At 37.8% G+C, this 21,159-nt stretch overlaps 2 protein-coding genes across 2 annotated transcripts in view; one reads left to right on the top strand and one right to left on the bottom strand.

Moving 5' to 3' along the window:
• The window catches only part of TEX47 (testis expressed 47), a 215,567-nt gene that overhangs the window by 158,512 nt on the left and 35,896 nt on the right, over positions 1 to 21,159 (bottom strand). The window lies entirely within an intron of this gene.
• Positions 14,680 to 21,159, top strand: part of ZNF804B (zinc finger protein 804B) — a 478,653-nt gene continuing 472,173 nt past the window's right edge. The window contains exon 1 of the mRNA XM_084785949.1: positions 14,680 to 15,101. Coding sequence (XP_084642075.1) covers positions 14,994 to 15,101 — 108 coding nt within the window. The 5' untranslated portion in view covers positions 14,680 to 14,993. The remainder of the gene's footprint in view (positions 15,102 to 21,159) is intronic.

Genomic DNA, 21,159 nt, shown 5'->3' with positions numbered 1-21,159 from the left:
GCTTTATGGTACCAAAAGGCACGTGCAAACTTCCACAGGAGGGAAACAGCTAACAGTCTTACCCAACTTTTGTACACATTGTGGCAAAGCTCTGTGAAATACAGAAGTATACAGAGTTTATACCAGACTCTGGGAGCCAAAAGACACCATGACAAGCACATTTCTTGGCATGCTATGGCAGCATGGCTGTCTTTTCTCTCCGCAGACATTCCAACTGGCACAGGAACTTTGCAAACAGAAATAGGATGACAAAAATGCTGTGTAAACAGCCCTGACTGCAGTTTTTCTGTCCTTATGCCTATCTCCAGAGGACGCTCTCCACACTGTGATTCTAATACTAATCATTTAGCAACCGAAAAGGTAATAAATGGCATGGACATTTTCTGACTCGAGCTTTCGATTTATTTAATCAATTTGTGAATCTGAATTATCAAGAGAGATGGCTTCTTTCTCTTGGTAACTTGGAACAGCTGTCAGGATCATTGGTTTCCCCTTCCCTTCCTTCCCTCCCGCCTCCCCCCACCTTTTTCATCAAGGTGTATCTTAGAAAACAGTTTTCAATGAATCCATTTACTCAGATTGAGGGTTTATTATGTTTTATTTCTTCATCCTGCCTTCTCAATTAAGTATATTTCAAGTTGTCTGACTTAACTGGTCTTTTTGTAAAACTAGTTACTGACACAAAGTCTGAAGAAACATCCTAAATTGTTTTCTTGTCTTTGACTAAATTATGACCTTGTCTGAATTTGATCTGATATGAGACAGTACCCACAATATTGAGTCTTTTGCCCAGAGACAGGAGCTTAAGTAGGAGAGGAACCTGGAAGCAAGAATTGATGGAGGTGCTATAAAGAGGTTTACAGGCTTGTTCCTCATAACTTGCTCTTCCAGTTTTCTTATGGGACCCAGGACCACCAGCCCAGGGATGCCACCACCCACAATGGACTAGGCCCTGCCCATCACTCATTAACTAAGAAAATGCCCTACAAACTTGCCTACAACCAGATCTTATAGAGATATTTTCTGAAATGAGGCTTATTCCACTCTGATGACTCTAGATTGTGTCAAATCAACAGAAAACTATCCAGCACAGCGATTAAAATCTGCTCCATCTCCCAACATCAATCTTCCAGTGGGAGTTAATGTGGCAATTATTCTTTACACAGACTAGCAAAGGATATGGAGGCCTGTAATCCTTTTATTCTGTGTGTCAAATGAAAAACAATGTCTTGATTTTTCAGCCTTTGCCTGAGCTACAAACAACAAACAATTTTCGTGTGCTATGGAGAAATAAAAGGAACCTCAGTAAACCATCCAGGAACCAGAGGTGTACTATCGTCTCATTTTACATGTCTTAAGTCAAATTTGTATGTTCTTTGTGCCATGATGTAAACTTTAAAGATACACTTTAAAGTTTGATTTGTAGTGTATGTGTTATGACCAAAGTGGCCCTTCAAAATGGCAGTGCTGGTGACAGTGCCCTAAAGAGAAGAACTCTGACTTGTTAAACAGAAGACTAAATTCTGCTTTTATTAGCAATCTCCTATAGGTGGAGTCTGTATAACAGGACCTAATTTAAACTACTGCAATGATGAACTACCTTGGTCAAGGGCATCTAATTGCTAGTCAATCCAGACAGGCTGTATCAAATTAATATGCCCCACTCTGTTGATTGTCACTTAAATTCTGATTGCTTTCCTACTGTTTTGCTTCTCTCTGCAGCAACACCCCCTCAAGAAAGATAACCCTGGCAATGTAATATCCAATGAACCTATCTCTTTTTTTCCTAAACATGGAGTAATTCTACTTCAGTGGTTTAAGTGTTCTCTTGCTTACATTTGGTCATGAAACCAAGAGGAGAGCACTGGTTCCCCTAGGGCCCTACTGCTCCTTACAGAACAAAGCTGCTAATTGAGCCTTCTTGGATATGTATGGATCATTTGTCTATGCTGGACTCTTCTGTCTACCATATTTGACTCCAAAATTTTGAGTCCATCTCTTCAATTGATTCTTACTCCATCTACTCTACACACTTGTCTCTCTTGCCTACTCAGGTAAGTGTCCTCTCAGAGCTCCTGCTCTGTCTCTCTTTCCTCTCATTGGCTAGCTAGAGCCTGCTATCTCTCTGGCTTGATGAAACATACTCAACAAAAGTCAAGCAGGTAGGTCAGGCAGCTTCCCTTCACCCTTCTGGGTGCCAATCATGTGGAAAAAGATGCCTCTCCACTGTAATTCAGGGCATTTTTCTGATTAGTCTCTTTTCTTTCGGGATGCTCTCAGATTAAGATTCTATCCCATGGCATTTGGCCCTTACCAAGTCACTCTCCTTATTTCTATGTTTCTATGTGATAAGGGTCCTCCTTCTGGGAGAATTTCTGTTTACGGTCCTTTGGTGGTTTACATGGGAATAGCTCCCATAACTTTACAGTTCTGAATGCTTGGTCATTAATGCGTAGCCCTGCTTGGGAGGGATTAGAAGCTCTGCCTCTGAAGTGGGTGTGGTCTTGTTGGAGGAAGTACATTACTGGGAGGTGCACTTAGAGGTTTCAGAAGCCTATGCCAAACCCAGAGTTCTCTCTTCCTGCAACCTGTGGATAGGATGTAGAACTCTCAAGCTACTTCTCCAGCACCATGTCTGCCTGCACCACACCATGTTTCCTGCTCTGCTGCTACTGGACTAAACCTCTAAAATTGTAAGCCAGCTCCAATGAAATGTTTTCCTTTATAAGAGTTGCCATGGTCAGGGTGTCTCCTCACAGCAATAGTACATTGATGAGGACAGACCTCTTTTCTAAGTCTGTCCTACCTCCTCTTTGTCCTGCTCCTGAAGGGATCCCTTCCTGTCTGCTGTCTCTCTTGCTAGGTTGCTGAAGTCTGAACTAACCATAGGCTCTTATTAACTCATCACTCTGTTTGTCTGCCATTTCTAATCTCTTTCCCTCTTTGGACTCAGAGATTCCATTAATCCACACTGTCTTACTGCAAATGGCTTGGGCTCAGTACAAACTAGATAATCAGCCTCCATGGCCAGAGAATGGCACTCTCTATTTTCAAGTTCTCATAGACTGTGACAACTTCTGCCACCAGACAAGCAAATGATCTGAAAAATCCCCTTATTTTTAAGTGTTTTCTACTTTCTACTCTCAAAAACTTATGTCTCAAACTTCTCTGCTCTCTGCTCCCTGTAATCTCTCCTTCTGATCACTGGGTTAAGAGATTCAAATGTCTTTTGGGCCTGGATAACATTGAAATATTGTCAAATGCTATTATACTCTCTATAAAAAAAAAAACTAGTTCTGGAGATAGGACTTCTGCCTGCTCTATAGTCAAGCATGTTTATTCAAAAGCTTCCTCTAAAGCCTCTTCCCTGAGTCAGTCTGGACAGTAACAGGGAGAAGGAGAACAAAACAAAGCATCTCAGGAAAAAGGACAACCAAGAAGTAAATTGTTTCCAATAGAGTTTACTAGTGCCTAAGTATCACTTCAGATGCTTGGCTCTCTGAATGCGCCTTCTCCTTTCTTAATTTTGTTTACTACCTTTAAGCTTTTGCTCAAAATACAACATTTTTTAACTCAGGATTTGTCAGACCATTAGGATGTGGTTTAAAGATAATCTCTAAAGTCCTTAGCAATAAAAGTTAGATTTAAACTTTAAAAATAAAAAGGGTTGATAGTTAAAAGTCTATCTATAGGTAGCCATCACTTTTTCTTTATACACAGATTTACACAGTCTCTTTGCCATGACTTGAGAGGAAAGGGACACCATATCATTTTACTTGGATTCCTCTCCCAGCAATCTCCACTAACCTCTTTTCTCTTAACCTGTCTCACAGTCATGCAATCCAATATGTAAATGACCTTCTACTAACTAGCTCATCACTCTCACTGTCACAACAACATAATGTTCAACTTCTTAACTTTCTAGGGAAAAAAAGGACATACAGAGTTTTCTCTTCCAAAGCTCAACTTCCTGTTCTTCATGTCAAGTTCCTAGGCTCTCTGTTATACCCTAATAGTCATGAACTCACTCTTGATTACAGACAGTATTTATAATCCCTCAGACCTCCAACTACAATGAATAGTTGAAGGTGGCTGGGTACCACAGAACCTAGATTCCATCATTGTTATTCTTGCTTGCCCAGGCTATGAAGCAGCAAAGAGCTTCCTAGCTGAGCTTTGATGTCCTATTAGTCCTGTCACACATGCTTTCTCTCACCTCATAGAGGCATTCCTATGGGTTCTGTTTTGGCTCTCCAAGACCATGACCAATGCTTTCCCCTGTATACTACTGAAAAAATGGAGCCTAGCTCTGCAGAACTTTGAAGCAAATGGAAGGAACCACCTTTACCCCTATTGCCTATCTTTCTAAACATCTACATTCAGAAGTTAGGGGTGACCAAGCTTGCTACAGGCACTGCCATAGTCTTTCTATCAATTAGTCCAGGAGACCTCTAAGCTCACTTTCTGTTGTTCTCTGTCCTTTTACCACACTAGCTCAAGAATCTATCGCACAAGCGCCTCCCTATTTTGTTCATTTGTAAGCTTCAACTTTTTCACATCATCCTTTTAGAAAATGATGATATCTCACTTGATTCCTGTTTCCCTATCAACCCTGCTATACTCCTTCCCAAAGCCACTACCCTCACCAATTTCTTCCTAGAACCTTTTGAAAACATTACCTACAGAAAATCTACAACCTTTGAATTCCCCTCTCACATCCTGACTACACTTGGTTCATAGGTGGAAGCTCATCACTCAGCTCTTCTGGCTCCCACCAAGTTGACTATGCCAGAGTCTCCTCTGACCGACTCATGGAGTCTGTCCCTTTGTCACTAGCCCTCTATTAGTGACATAGCTTTGGGAAATGCCTTTGCTGACAGGACTGCTAAAGAGGTCAGCCAACATCCCTACCTTCCTTCCTCTAGTCTCCTCCAAGCTTAACTCCTACTACTCTGAGCCCCAGCACAGGCCCAATCTTCTTCAGATAATAGAGCAGCCCAGTCTCCTGCTTTGAGATCAGCAAGTAAGCCTCATCCAGGTCCACCCTAGATGTTGCCTGGTCCCTTCTGGCTGTACAATAACTTTAGGTGCAAGAAATGGACACGTTGCTTGATGATGATACAAACTGAGAGCCTTAAAAGGAAAGTTTAAATTACCCAAATCTCTTACATATGAAGGTGTCAAAACTGAAGCTCATTTACCTGCCACCTAAATTGGTTTCCAGGATAAAAGTCAAGACTTGCTTTCTCATAGAGATAGCAGAATTCCTACTGGGTATGAAGTAGGTAGGTAAATTCACAAAACAGGTTTCAATGCAAAAGCAAACCCCAAACTACCATGCTGTTAGTTACTTAAAAGACTTGCCTTTTCAGTGACTTCTCTCAATAATCAAGTACCTATGTCTCATGGTAAATGATTGCATGTTTCCAGATAGAAAGACAAAGAGGTAAGTTTATGCAAGTGGGAAGGATCTGAGAAAGTGATTTAAGGTATGTGAAAATGAGTCATCTTAAAGATGGCACATATTATGCTAGGACTCCAAAATCCAAAGTTTAACATTAGTCAATGGAGTTATTGGAAGTTATTCATCTAGAATTAGTAATAGTTGTAAACAGTGACTCCTGAAGCTCTTAAAAATAATAGTTATCATAGTCATAGGCTTAGATTTTTATTTTCCTTTGGTTGTTCTCTTTTCTAAATATAGACTTGCTGATCCTTGTCAAACTTCTTTGATTAAGTTGGATGTCCATGAGGCTTATTCACCGTCTTCTGTGAAATACATGGTTATTTTTTATTATTGTACCTCATTGGTCTATAACCAATGAGTTTGTTGTGTTTATATTTTTTGATTACCAAAAATCCACTTTAATAATTACTTTAATCCAAACAACTACATTTTGGGGGCCAAATTAGTAAAGGTATGGACAGATGATAGAGAGATGCATAGTGGAGAAACGCAGCTCTGAGTCCCTGTGATCAGGAATAAAAGTCCTGAAGTAAAGATGTCTGAAAAGCTTGAGGCGGGGGCAGAATTGGCCACACCCAAAGTCAGAGGTTTATATAACAGTTGTTCTCTCCTGGTGTAGGTTCCTGCTTAGCATGGACTTTGCCCAAGGCTATGGAGTTTGTCCAGCTGCTTTTCTCCCTCAGCTTGGACATGTTTGCAAAGATTTCTTTGAGGATAGTGTCAAAGGCCAGCTAAACACAAGTAGAATCCAAGACTGGAGTCCAGGAACTGAAGACCATTTAGTTCGAAGCAAGCCTTATCTTTGGCCACTGCCAGGCATGGTGTCTGATGTCTTTCATCCCAGCACTCAGGAGGCAGAGGCTGGTGGGTCTCTGAGTTCAAGGTCAGCCTGGTCTACAGGGCAAGTTCCAGGATAGTCAAGGCTATATAAGGAAACCCTATCTCAAAGAACCAAAACCAAAACCGAGCAACCAAACCAAACTAACCAGCCAAACCAAAGCAGTTCTAGCATCCCTCTGTGGTACAGATCTCATACTTGTTTGTATGGAATGCCAGGATTGTCCTCACTGCTTCCTGATAGTTCCCTCCGAGACAAAGTTGCAGCGTTCCTCTGTTCCATTCTCTGTTTTGGCTCTGCACAGAAAGTGTAGGTGTTTCAGGGGGAGAATTCAGGGGTCTATATTGGCTCCATGTTTTGAATAATCAACCCAGCTCTCCTTTCATTGGATTTAAGGAGAGAGGACCCAGTTGAGGATGGAGAAGGCCCAGCAGCTCAGCTGTAAAACCAGGGTTGCTTTGTGGAAGCCCAGAGGACAGAAATTGAGAACAGTTGCTTTTTTAAGAGAGCATTTTTAACTTTGATGGACACACATGTGCTTGTGGATATGCAGATGCTCATATCTAGGAGGTGTTTCAACAGTTTTCTAGAATTCTTGCACCCGTCTCATTATGGTACTATAGAGTATCTGTGGAGATGTGCTCTACAAACCCCCAGTAGATGCTGAAGAGTCGAATATACCAGATACAATACATACTCTTTGTTCCTATATGTCCTTATGCTGCAGGTTATTTCACACTACTTTCCTTTTAGAGAAACAAACAAAACAACTACAAATTTCCTTTGCTCACAAATTCACAGAGAGGATTCATTCTTATAAACATCAGAAACTTAAGCAGGTGATTTATTTTATAAGTCACAGACTTATACCTTTGCACTTAAATGGAATGATTTCTGGCTTCTTTCTGTCGTATCTGAACTGTCAGGGCCAACTGCGTGCTTTGGGGTTATTACGTGCAATGAAGGTTGTGCGAACACAAGTGCTGGGATATTATAAAAACTATTTTGACAGTACAGACAGCTGAGAGTTAAGGAGCAGATTGTGTAAGTAGCATGGACGTACTGGACTGAGATGTTCATGGTCCAAAGGGGTTGAACAAGGTGGTACAAGATGTCATTAGGCTATCAAAACTAATGCACACTTTAAGAGTTAGAAATTATTTCTAGATGTTTAAATATTTTTTTAATTTGTTGAATGCCTTTGAAATCAGTTCTTTACACACTCAAGATACAATATCTTTATTGTATTTATACCCCTTTAAAGATTTATTTATTTAATTTTATATGTGCAGTTTGTGTGTATGTATGTACACCGTGTGCATGCTGCATATATGTATGTATATAAACATTATACATGCAGTGTCTCCAAAGGACAAAGGAAGAAGGCATTGAATGTCCTGGAACTGGAGTTACCCATGTGAGCCATGAATTCCTGGAAACTGAACCTGGGAGTCTAATTAGTGCTCTTAAATGCTGAACCGTTTCTTTAGACCCTGTATTTATTTGTTGCTTGTGTGTTTTCTCAGAACCTTTTGTCTTTTTATTAATAATAATATTGTAGTATTAATAATAATATTGTAATATTTATTAATAATAATAAAATTAGAAAGATTTTGATATTATTAAAAATAAGATTATTGATATTTGAGTGGTGGGGTATTTTATATAAAGGCCTGGATTGTTGCTAGGAAGACCCAGCAACACCCAACTTGTTGTCAACTATCTTTCACTTGACAAAATTCCAGCATGAAATAAATTTTAAAGAGGAAAGGCTTCTTTCAGCTCATAGTTTCACAGGCTTCAATTCATGGTCAGTTGGCTCTGTTACTTTTAAGATATTTGGTCATGGCAGGAATGTGTGTTGGATGAAATATATTTCACAAAGACCAGGAAGCAAAGAGGAACAGGAAGTAGCTGAGGTCTCAATATTCCGAGGACATAGATACAATAAAGCAATTTATTTTCCTGAGGCCCACTCATAAAGGTTCTCCATTCTCTGATGGCACCACAGACTGAAGTTCACACCTTTAACCGGTAAACCTTTGAAGGACATTCAACATATAAACCTGAGCACTGTTTGGGATCCTGTTTCCCAAGGCTGAGTAGTAGCAGCTCATTGAGGTGCCTACCATGCTTCTTGCTGATCCAGTGCCAGCCTATTTTCTAGGTTGATAGTATAGACTGGTGCCTAATCTGCGAACATGAGCCAAGGCTCCTTGGGTCCTCAACTGTCTGAGCTCTACTACCAACTTCTGTTATCTTATTGGTTCATTAAGTTCAAGGGACAAGAAATTTGTACCATTCCCAGGACCTCATTAAGAATGCCCAATCTCCAGCAATTATTTAATAAAATTATAAAATATGATGTAATTTGATATTATATTTTTTTCTGTCATTCTTTAATTCTTCCTTCCTTTAATTGTTTCTATTTTTGAGGCGATGTCTCTCTACATAACTCTGGCTGGTCTGTAATTCACAGGGATATGTCTGCATCTGCTTCCAAAATGCTGGTATTAAACGTTCATGCAACCACATCAGAGCCTAAAATATTTTTGCAAGAGGCTATATATAAATCATAGATTGGAAGAAGAGGCTGAGAGCTTAAATAAAAGAGAAGGCAAGTTAAATATAGTGTTTCCTTTAGTGAAAGGTGTAAGTTCTTTCTATAAAAAACACAATAATATCACGTTAATAAACACAATAACAATCAATCTTCTCTGTGGAAAGTGAATAAAGAGAGGAGGATTTATGTAAATGATAAAACTTGTGGAACTTGACAGATGTTCCTCAAGATTCATGTGTTAAAACAAAACAAAACAAGCACTTATATTCAGATATATTCATGTGTGTACATACATGAACACATATAAGCATACGAAATAATTTAACCATGTTCATAACTTAAAATATTAAATTTCATTCACCACATTAACATCAATTGAGACCCTCATTCCAAAGCTATTTCTGGATGGCTTTATATATTAAAATCACAGAAATATATAAAAATAAAAATAACATTCATACTATCATTAAAATGTGATGAATAGCCAATAGACAAATGTGTCAGAAACATTAAAATAAAACTTGAAGTGCTTAAAAAGTCCTTATATATATTGAGAAAAATAACATGATGTTGATGAAAATGTAGACAAATCAAGAAAGCAAACTACAAGTCTCAGAAACAACTTACACAGGTATTGTGAACTGATTTTGATAAAGAAACAAAGGCAGCTTAATGAAGGAAGGAGAGATATTTTAATAAAATGTGCTCTGCAACTAGATATTAACATCTTCCAAATTGTACTTAGACATAGATCTTACCCTTTCCATAAACATTAACTCAAAATGAATCAAAGGCTTAGCTCAAAAGGCAAAGCTACACAAGAAAATCCAAGTAATTTTGTATTTAAGAATAAATTAGTAGATTTAACACTGAAAGCATAATCTATAAAATTTGATAAATTATGGAGCTCATTAAGATTAAAAACATCTGTTTTGTGAGATGCATAGATAAAAAATGAAAATGCAAGCTCTGGAAGAGCACACAAATCTTTAAAAAGCACACATTCAATAAAGGATCAGTATGCAGCATAGACAAATGATTCTCCAACAAAACTTAGCAGTAAAGAATTAAATGACTTAATTAAAGAAATGGACTGAAGGTAATAAAAATAAATGATCAAAGAAGAAAAATTGCAAGAAATCATATGAAAATATGCTTGGCATCCAAGTCACTGGAGAATTGAGATTTGAAACAATGAGATACAGCACAAAGTGATTTAAGTAGTTAAACATCAAAATGTTGTCCCTAAATGCTGGTGACAGTAGAGAGTTAAAGAAACTTTCATCCACTGTTAGAGAACACACCGTCAAGATCTACACTGGAGGACCACCTGACAGATTCTTACTAATTCTTACTAATCAGACGAGGGATTGATTTTCTTAGGTTTAGGCAAAAGATTTAGAAACTTTTATGAAACATAATGTTTATAGCAGCTTTATTCCCATGTGTCAAATTTAGGAAGCAACTGAGATGTCCTTTAATAGTTTAATAAACAAAGAGTAGTACTTCCACATGATGTGAACTTGTGCCTAGGGGTTACCATGACAACACTACACAGCCTGGGTTGCTCACTGCCAGACGTTCAATTTCATACCATTGTTGAGTCTGGGAGTCCGAAACTGGGGTCTTGGTGATTTAAGCTCCATCTGAGGGCTACAAGGGAGAATGCATTGATGTCTCCTTCTCAGTGGCCAGTGATTTGCTAGAAATCTTTGGCAATCACTGGAGCATTGCACAATAACTACAGTCTCCACATGGATTTCATTCTCCATGTACCTATGTCTCTGTATCCATCTGTTCCCTTCCTAGAACATGGTCAGATTAAGGTGCATCCTAATGATCACCTGAACTTGTTACCCTATAAAAACCCTGTCTCCAAACAAGGTAACACTTGAAGTAATCAAGACTTTATCATGTTTTGTGGGGAAGCAGCACTTCAGACTGCAATACAATTGAATATTATTCAGCAATAAAATTTAAATGAGATATTAAGTCTCAAAAGATTAATACATTATAACTGTATGACATTCTCGAAATATTAATACTAGAGAGAGTTAAAAGATGAATAGTTGCAAGGAATTCAGGGAGCAAGGAGGAGGGATGATGAGGTAGAAGACAGAGGATTTATTAGAGTCTTGAAACCATCTGTATGATATGGATGTGAATTATACATATCCAAAGCTGTAGCCTATATAACACAAAGAGTGAACCCTAAAGTAATTTGTAGATCTGGGTAACACTGCGGATTATCAGTTTAACTGTTGCAGCAGATGTACGAAACTGGTATAAAGGATAATTTGTGAAGGGTTTAAGAGCGCACACAGGAGCTGTAAACTTTCTGTTCATTTTTCATGCAAAACTAAAACTTTTATGAAGAAGCATGCCTATGACTTTGCTTAAAAATAAAATTTAAAAGCCTCCAGATTACAGATAGCTTCTTTAGCTTAGGTGGCCAGGAAGAAGCTCTGTGAATCAATTACCTTTAAATCTTTAAATCTGGCCAACAGGACAAGACTCTTCCTTTAAAGTACAGGTGGGAGTTTCTAGTGGAGTGGACAGCTGGGCCAGTGAGAGGGCAGTAGAAAGATGCCTGAGGAAGACCGCTAGAGTCACAGGGAGAAGGGGTGGGGCAGGAGGGGACAGCACACAAAGGAAAGCCTTCAGTGGCTAGACTGGGGAAGCCTTTCTGCTGTTTTGAAATCAGTACAGTGTAGTATGACTTAATTCTAAAGGCAAAAATGAAACACTGCACGGGTTAATCAGGATGAGCTAGGGTACGATATGGGTTTGTAAAATAACCCCAACTTTTTGATGTAAGAGAACTCATTGTATATGGAGGCAAAATTAGAGTTAAGGACACTAGTAAGTGAGGAAGATTCAGACTTGCTCAAGAAAGAAGCAATAGTCGTTTCGACTTAGGTGGAGTCAGAGGATATTGAGGCATGGAGTGTATGTGAGATACATTGTTGAAGGTAATAGAAGGGAGGCCGGCTGACTATATCAGTCATCTAAATATGAGAGATTATCATATCAAACTGATTGCAGCCTGAAGTCCATAATTTTGTTATTCACACCACTTTCCATGGAATGAAAAATATTAGATCAAACATTGCTTAAGATAAATGGGCCTTGTAAATATGTGCATGATATTTGCTTTTCAAAGTGTTTGTTGTAATGGGATTTGACTCATCATTAAAACTGACTTTGTGTAGGCATTAAAATGCTTTACTTTCATTTTATTCTCCCCACAAATTTTAATTACTAGACTAGCTTCTTTTGTGTTTGTAACCAATAAATATATACCTTTGTTTTCTTTTGCTATTTGCATTAAGTAGATCATGTCTGTAATACAGGCTGACATTGGTGTAAGTTGTTAAATATTGTACTGTATAGTACAATGTATCAGTCACAAACTGGCAAGGAAAGAAAGTGGATTTTTTTGTTCGTTTGTTTTGCTTAGCTTTAAAATTACTCTTCAAGCTAGGCACAGTGGCGCATGTCTGTAATCCCAGCACTCTAGGAGGCAGAGACAGGGTGATCTCTGTGAGCTCCAGGACAGCCTGGGTTACAGAGTCCATGACAGCCAAGTCTACACAAAGAAACTCTGTATCAAAAAACCAAACAAAAACTGAAAAATAACTTTTAGAATTGTCTAAATAACACATGCCATGCTTTGTCTCAATATTTTAAGATATGTAGCAATACACTTGAAATCAAAGAAAAAATGATATTACTGACTTCAAATAACATGACAAATTACTACCAATTATTTTAAAAAAGACACCCTCCCAAATTAACAAGTTTTGAACATTTAGGCAAATAATTGTAATTTTCGAAAAACAAATTCTTTGTTTCTTCTTGGGGAAGATCAAACGTGCACAGGATGATGTTCTGATGGATAAGAACGTCAGAAAAGTAACAAGTACTTTGAATGAACCATAGCACGATAGGATGGGGTACTTGATTTTATCCTGTATAGAAACACTAGCACTTTTAGAAAATATATTTTATTCTTTTTTAACGTTTCTTTTTTATATATTATTAATTTATTCATATTACAGCTCAATTGTTATATATTTGATTCTTAGTTACAGATTATTAGGAGGTATATTTGTTTACTAAATAAGACATCCCATCAGTGGAATGTATTCACAGAAGGTGAAATTGTATATCTTTACAATTCATTCTATGGTGCTTGCATCTTCCTCAAGGCTGTTTGCTATTTCCATTTATCAAGAGCAAGCTAAACGACAGTATCTCCTTAGAGTAAAGTTTTTTTTTACCTGTTGTTGTAGTTTCAGTATTTAGAAATAAAGTCCTGTATGAAAAGTATGGCTTCATAAACATCTTACACTTTTAAGCTGAACAAATACCATGATGTAAAACCGCTGTCGGTGTTATGGTAAATATATGACAAAGGGGAAAGCGGATGAGGATGCTGAGTTCATTTAGATGTTCAAAGTTTCACCAGGGTAGTTAGAAGCTACCTATTCCCTTCCAAGGAAGTTTTCATTGGACTAAATTCAAGTCAGTTTTTAAGAGAAAATAGGATTCTTCCACCCTTTAAAAAAACTTTCAGTGTATCTTAATTAGAAAAATTAAAATACAGTTTTATTTTTATGTTTCATGTTAGAGGTCCTAAATGTTAGCCGAGGGTGTTTACTCACTGTGAGAGGAAAGAGAGCTCTAGGAGAAAACCTAGATAGAACCAGGAGCTATAAGGGCAGCGGTGTTTCAAGGAATCCAGCCCCGAATGAGAAAGACTGAAGAAGAGACCCTGTCGTGTTTCCCTGCCCTGATCTCAGAGTGGGGCAGAGAGGAATTGCACAGCTCCAAAGGGCTAACCTGACGCAAAGGAGGGGACATTTGCCCTCTGCACAAAACGAATCTTCTTTTTTTTTTCTTTCAGCACATGTTTTTACACAGATGTTTATTTTCAGTCCAGTTCGCTCCCTGGTGGCTTAATTTATGCCTAACCAAAATACCTCCAAGAGCGTGGTTATTACAGATTGGGAAACAAAGACCTCTACCGACCAAAACATCTGCGTCTTAATGGGCAGAGAAAGGCTCAGCTCCTAAGTGCACATAAACCTGCGCATTGGTATCTATACCTTCCTTAAGTTTGCCACTTAAAGTTCCCTTCTCTGCGACGCACTGGCCACCATAGGGTATCTAATGGGCTCTGTTAGAGCTGAACCTCTCACCCCTAGGGGCGGCTGGGAAGCTGTTGCTTCTGCCACTGATTCCTTGATGTAGAGTCCTAGAGGTGAGCGGCCAGCAAATGACTAAAGGAAACCTCTCTTCCTGATCCCTTTATGGTCCTGCCCAGTCATTCTGGGTACCCGCCCCCTTAAACCCCTTATAAAGTTGGATCTGAAGCCAGACAGGCAGAAAGGCTAAGAGGTTGGTGCTGTGGGTTCCAGAAGGCGGAGCAGTGAGGCCGGTGTGGCAGCTGTCATCTCTTCTTGCCGCCCCAATGCGCCCAGACCCTGCAAAACCCTACAGAGCCCACAGCTTCTAGCAGAGTGCTTACTGTCCCCGCGCAGTAGTCACTACATCTTCAACTCCTAGCGCTCGCCCTCTCCCGGACACTGCAGAGGGGGCAGCTCTGGGGCGCTCTGAGGAGCGCCAGGCTCCTTGCACCGGCTACATCCGCTGCATCCCGGGTTCTGCAGCCTGCAGCTTAGCCTGGGGAATCAACATGCCGACAGGCACCTGAATGTCCCCACCCGACTCTGCCTGCACCCGGAGCGAAGGTAGAGGGCGGGGAAATGGGGGCGGAGGACTCTGATTCCCTGGTGGACCCAGGAAGTTGTCCTTTAAAAAGCGCATCTTCAGCCCGCCTGTGAGCACCGCCTTCTCAGAGCAGCATGTGGACTGGTTCCCTGGGTCCCCTAAGTGTTCTGGGCTGCCGCCGCCGCCACCTCAGTCCGAGCTGCCACTGTGGGCAGCGAGAACCACGCTCAGGTCTAGGAGCAGGGGAGCGCGGGCTCTTCATCCTCAGCTTGCTGCTTGCCTCTTCTCGGGAGGTGGCAGTCACTGTTGCTGCCCAGAAGACAGTCTGCATTCCCTGCCTGTTGGTTGCCCAGTGAGGAGTTGAGTCCGCACCTCCAGCCCGGACCCACATGGCTTGTTACCTGGTCATCAGTTCCAGACATCTCAGCAATGGGCACTACCGGGGCATTAAGGGAGTCTTCAGAGGGCCCCTCTGCAAGAATGGATCTCCGTCTCCGGTAATGTGCACACAGGCGCGCACACTCATTCACACACAGTCAAATCCAAATGAAAACAAAAAGAGACATTGAGAGATGTTGTCCTGCCTGATTGAGCGGGTTAGACTCCCAGGGAGTAAGCCACTATCGCTAGTTATGTTGGCAGACACACTTTGCAGACAATTACAGAGAGGAGTGTGTGTTTCCGTATTTCTTGTCATCCCAATCATTTCGATCTGTAGTGTTATGCATGCAAATGTTTACTGAACACAGTTAACTGCAGGGTTGAAAGTAGATCCTCCGGCACAGTCCACTTAGGCATCTGCTGATTTGTGTAGTGTAGAAAGTTTGAGTGACACTTTATTATGTTCTTTGTGAAGTCATACTTTCAGATTCGTTTAATAATTTTACAGCTGCTTTATGATAAAAATAAACTCAAGGGGATTGTCTTGGAAAATGAAAAGGTGTTGTTTTTCAAAGCGTTCTAAAGTCCAGGACTCATTAGACTCCTTAGTTTATAAGGAAGTAAGTTCCTTTGTGGAAATCCAAATTGGGTTGTTTCTTGTATTATATAAAAAATACCTTAACCTGCAATTTGAGTGCTTTTATTTAACTTAGTAAGCTATTCAATTACTGTTGTGCAGAATCAAAGGCCTTACTAGATTTATCAATTAATTCCTGGGTACTATAAACTCACTAATGTTTAAGGGTTGAAATGTGCTTAAAGAATATGTACACACGTATGTGTGTATGCATACATACATACATAGTTTGAGCACATATACATATATAATTCGTTTTTGACCACAGTAAGTGACTAAGTATCCAAACTTAATGAACAACTTTTCTGTTCTGATATTGAGAGTATTTTTGATCTGTTTGACATAGAAAGGTCATAGTATTTTGTACCTCATACTTTCCATTACAGTTTAATACTTTATCAATGTGAAAATCACAACTGCTGTATTTTATAAATACATTGGTTAAACATCATCCGTGATTTGCATAAGGAATCTGGAATTGGGAGGTACGTATACTCAAATACACCACCAAGATCCCCAATGACAAACTGGTCTGTCACATTTTCAAGTACTTTAAAATCTGTGTTGTAACACTGACAACTAAATGGGAGGTAGCCAGAAAGGCTACAGGGAAAACACTGTTTGCATTAACAGTTACAATTAAACTCACAGGGCTAGAAATGGACTTGGCAGTTCCAGCTGGCTGAAAAATACAGGCACAGTCAGCCTGAGCAGTGGGTCTGGATCTTGCCTGCTCTAAGGTTTTAAAGGACTGGCGTTTCTGCAACCTCAGCAAACCATTAGGGTGTCAGGCAACTCACTGTGTCAGGAGCATTCTCCTCAGGGCAAATAAATCCTCCCAGTGCTTCCTTAATCATACGTTGTCTTCTAAACCTAGGATGCTCCGATTTTCTTATAGGCATTTCCCCCTAGTGTGTTGATAATCTCTGTGACTGTCTCCATAACCCTTCTGAGTTGGATTACTGTGCTCTAGAATATACATCTTAATACTTAGGATCAAAGAGACATCTCATCATTCATATACAGTTTAATTCTATTCAGGGAGATTAGAATGTGACATTGAATTAAAACCTCTAGTGTTTGAAGAGGGATTTTCTGGCATTTGGTTAATGATGTCCCTGTGTGTCTCCCTCTGGTTGTACATGTCCCCAAAGCCTGGCTGGTCTCATAGAGTCTGAGTGTGTAAATGCAGATGGCGGACACCAGCCTTCCATCCACATGGTTGTGCTGGTTGTCCAGAGTCCAGTTGCACACCTGTGGTGTATTAGTTTTATAGTTTACTTGGCTGATTCCACTCACGTGTTAATTTTCTTACTCTGTTTTCAAGCCTTTTCAGTTTAATTCCCAGGATGATGCTCACTAAAATGACGTATGAGCTACTTAGAAATGTGTACAATGCCTTTAATATGCACTTCGCAAACCGACTTTCATCTTTTAAAAATTTTTTTATGGTGGAATTTGTGTCTTTTTCAAGGTTTAAAAAGTCTTTCACATGAGGTGGGCTGTGTGGGAAATGGATACTCAATCCTTCTCTGTTGCTGTTGGGTCATTGAGATAAGTCTTCATTTGGTTTAAATTCCTTTGCATGGTATGGTGTCCTTCTCTCTAAGGCAAACCAGGACACCACTTATTAGATCCTCAGCCCTTTGCATTTGCATAAGCTCACTGGTCTCCAGGAGTATGTGCTAGCCTTTTGAACAACAGGTTGCAAAACATAAAATTAAAAATAATGTAGATATGTACATATTTTCATATTCAATGATAGCTGTCAAGTTATATCGAGGTTGGTATTGGTTTATTCATAAGTCTTCAATATAAATATTAAACTCATTGATCACATAAAACACAATCACTTATAATTTTAAATCAGTATCTACTATGATAAGGTATTTTCAAATTAATGTCTAGATTAGTCTAAAATTGGATGTTACCTATTATTATAACTTCCCAAGATTCCATTTACCTAGACTTATATAGAATGGGGTGTCAGTTGATAACTAACATTCACTAAGTTTTCCAATGATTAATGTTTATTCTTATTCCTTTAACTGACGTCTTTCTATTTATTCAATGTATTTGTTGTTAGTACAGCTATTTAAAAGCTGGACATGGCCTTAACATTCAATGAAGTAAAATTATTGAGTAAGTGTACTTTGTATTCTGTTGTTGAAAGGAGAAAAATGACAATTACTTCTTAGCTTAATAAATTTTAATTTTATTTTTTGCTATCACTATATATGTATAATATGGATCTTATAACATATAAAATAATTAAGTCTACATATATTTAAAAATAATTATGCAAATTTCTTATGTTCAAGTCATATCTCTTTAATGGAAACATGAAATATTAACCTCAAGGTACAAAAGAGAATTAGGTATAAAGACATTCACACACATAATTTCAAGAAATTTCATTTATAAATATCTAATACATAGATTTCTCATAATAAATAGGAAATGAAGTTGTTGATTGATAAATAAAGCAGTCAAGTATTTTGTGCTATAAAAATATTCACAGTTTAGTAAAAATCCTAGAGGGAAATTCTAGTTCTACCTTCAAAGTTAACACATAGAAGTATCTTATGATCATCTTTTTGTTCTGCATGAAAAAAATAGAAAAATTGTATTTCTGTTCTGATGAGCATGTGGATAATTGATTTGAGATGTCTTATGTTCCTCTAAATCTAAGATAGATTCAGAAAAATAACATATTTTTAATGTTTAATATGAAAGTTTACTTAACCCAAATACATTTTGCTAAATTTTAAGATGTTTATCCTCTATATAGTCTAATGTAGTCTAAATATAGTCTAAAATAATATGATTGCATGATGCCTCTAGGAGTCAGAGCTGGGTGCACATAGAGAATGGTTAGATAGATAAGTAGCCAGATACTCATGGCTAACTGTGCCCAAAAAAGGTGACCCTATATTAAACTTCTTTTTAGCCACCAAATGTGCAGAACTTGGTTACAATAAAGGTTTCATTAAGGAAGTCTTAAAGCTCTATCACCATATTTAAATTCAATAAAATAAATGATGTTCTTTCAGCACTATGAATATATTCTTCTAGTGATTCTCAGTCATTTTATGTTCTTTGGTTATCATCTCAACTTTAGATTAATTTCAGTGTGTCTTCTTATATCTTAGGAAGACATTTGTCCCTAGCACTTAATCCATTAGTTAATGGTCATAGCTGTATATTTGACCTATGGTATATACTTCATCATCATTTATGTGAAAATCAGAGTGGTTAGAAGTCTGTATTCCTTCCTGGGCACAGTATAGTTAAAAATTCAAGAAGAATTGAAAAGCCTGCTTTACTAAAGTACACTGCATGGAGGAGACCCTTTCAAGTGTCAATTGCATATACATGGTCCTTGAATTGTGATATGTCTTGTAATATTATCCAGAGTTGTATGTTTGTCTAAATCACCTAATATAACTAGATTATATATATGTATATATGCATATTAAACACATACAAATCCCATAACTTCCTGTTGTAAAATTAGAAATATATATCCAGAAGTGATAGGCATTATTTTAGAAACAGTGGAAACCCTGAAGTTTCTGAATAAGGAATTTCCTAAATAAGGAAGTGAATTGTTCTTTTTCCTAGTGACTATCCTAGGCAGTCATATGCATTTTAAAGATACTTATGAGTAATTACATATTAATCACAGTATAAAGCTCACAGTCTGATGAATTTTTCATGTGTCAACTATATTTATGAAGACATGCCGCTAATAGAGAAGTAACCTGTCTCCTTTTCTTGAATTCATGGCTACATACTGCTTTCAGGTGTTTTCAATAAAGACAGCTCCATGTTGACCTGAAGTTTTCTTTTTATACCAAATACCATATTAAGCAAATATCTTTCTTTTTCTTGTCTTTTCATCTCTGCCTTCTCTTTTTAAAACCTTACAAAAATCTGTGCTTAGAATTTGTCTGGAGGAGAGAATGTCACCATTCTGATTTACATGAACCTGTGTTGATTTAACTTCAGAAAACTTCCTTAAGAATGAAATCACTATTCAAGTGCTTTAATTTGTGACTTTTGCTAAGTTACTTGGCATTTGTCTTCTATTTTATGTATCCATTTTTACCTATCAAATTAAGACAAACTTAAGTTTCTGCTTTTTATTTTGGAAGTAAAATAAAATAAACATAAAACATGTTGGCATCAACAAAAAAAAAGAAAGAAAAAAAAAACAAAACAAAAAACAAAATATTTTGACATCACATGGCAAGCTTGGTAGCTGGATGGTAGTTGACACAGAACAACCATTTCCAATTTAGAAATTAGCAGTAATAGCTAAAATACTTGTACAATGTATGTGCTCTAAAATATACTTTTTCCATGAGAAAATAAGAATACAATTTGAATGGTGGTCTGTTTAAGCCTGTATTAAGACCCACTAGCAAGAAGAATCAGGCATATGTCCAATGTCTCTACCAACTGCCCTCAAGTGTGAAGTTAACTGATTATGTCATAGTAACCCTTTGGCATATCCTTACATATTCTAAGAAAAGAATCTGAACAAAAATGTAAAATTCTATTCTTAAAGTATATTTTGCTTGTAGCAATCTTATAGAAAATTCAAAACTTAGGCACGCGCGCACGAGACACAGAGAGAATAGGTCCATATGGAAAAACTAAATATTTGGTGCTAACAGGGATACAGAAATTTTCAATATATGATCTTACACATTCAAAGGAGTACGTGAAGTTGAAATCTTGAAGAGATGAGTTCTTAATTTATAGCTGTAATAATATAGATATAGCTTACTGAAGTAAAAATACAAAAATTTCAAATTTTAAAATGAAGAGATTTCAAAAGTTGTTTTTGAAAATATTTACTACTGATTTCATTTTTTCAGAGATGAACTCCTGGTGTGTTGAAATAAGTTTTTTTTTTTTGGTTTAAATATAATATCTAAAGTCTAAATATTTCAGAAGGATACGTATTTAATTTTTCCATAGAAGGAGAGATACCTATATAGTAAACTTTTTTTGTTTCTACATTTCCTTTGCTGATAGGAAGCCCAGAGATAAATCTGGGCTTTAAAAATGATAGGGATTAAAGGTTGTCTTCAAAACCACATGGTTCACCTCTGCTTATCACTTACCCCCAGTCTAAGTCTTATTTTATTTCCTGTGGTGCTTATTCTTTTAAGGTTTGTTTTGTTCTTTTAATGCATGGAATTTCTTTCAGGAGACTTAGATTTATTTTCAAAACAAGTTATAAATAACAAAATGTAGATTGTCCTTATGTAGATTGGCCACTGAGGACTCTATGCTACCCAGTTTTAATTTTGATTTTTTTTCATTTCTCACAAGGCTGCCAATTAAGGACCTTGACAATGGTGAATTTCCTTTGGCAGATTTTATTTTACATTTCTGTAAATATTCTTTATTTTGAAACAAGTTTTGCAAGTTTGTTTTAAACAGTATCCCTACCCACTGCATTTTTCGTATCATTAATCTTTCTCTACCATTTCTTGATTGTCAATTTTTCAACATCTCTTTGT

This window comes from Acomys minous (assembly GCF_964271855.1).
Source record: "Acomys minous genome assembly, chromosome: 6".
Taxonomy (NCBI): Eukaryota; Metazoa; Chordata; class Mammalia; order Rodentia; family Muridae; genus Acomys; species Acomys minous.
This window is presented reverse-complemented; position numbering and strand designations above follow the sequence as displayed.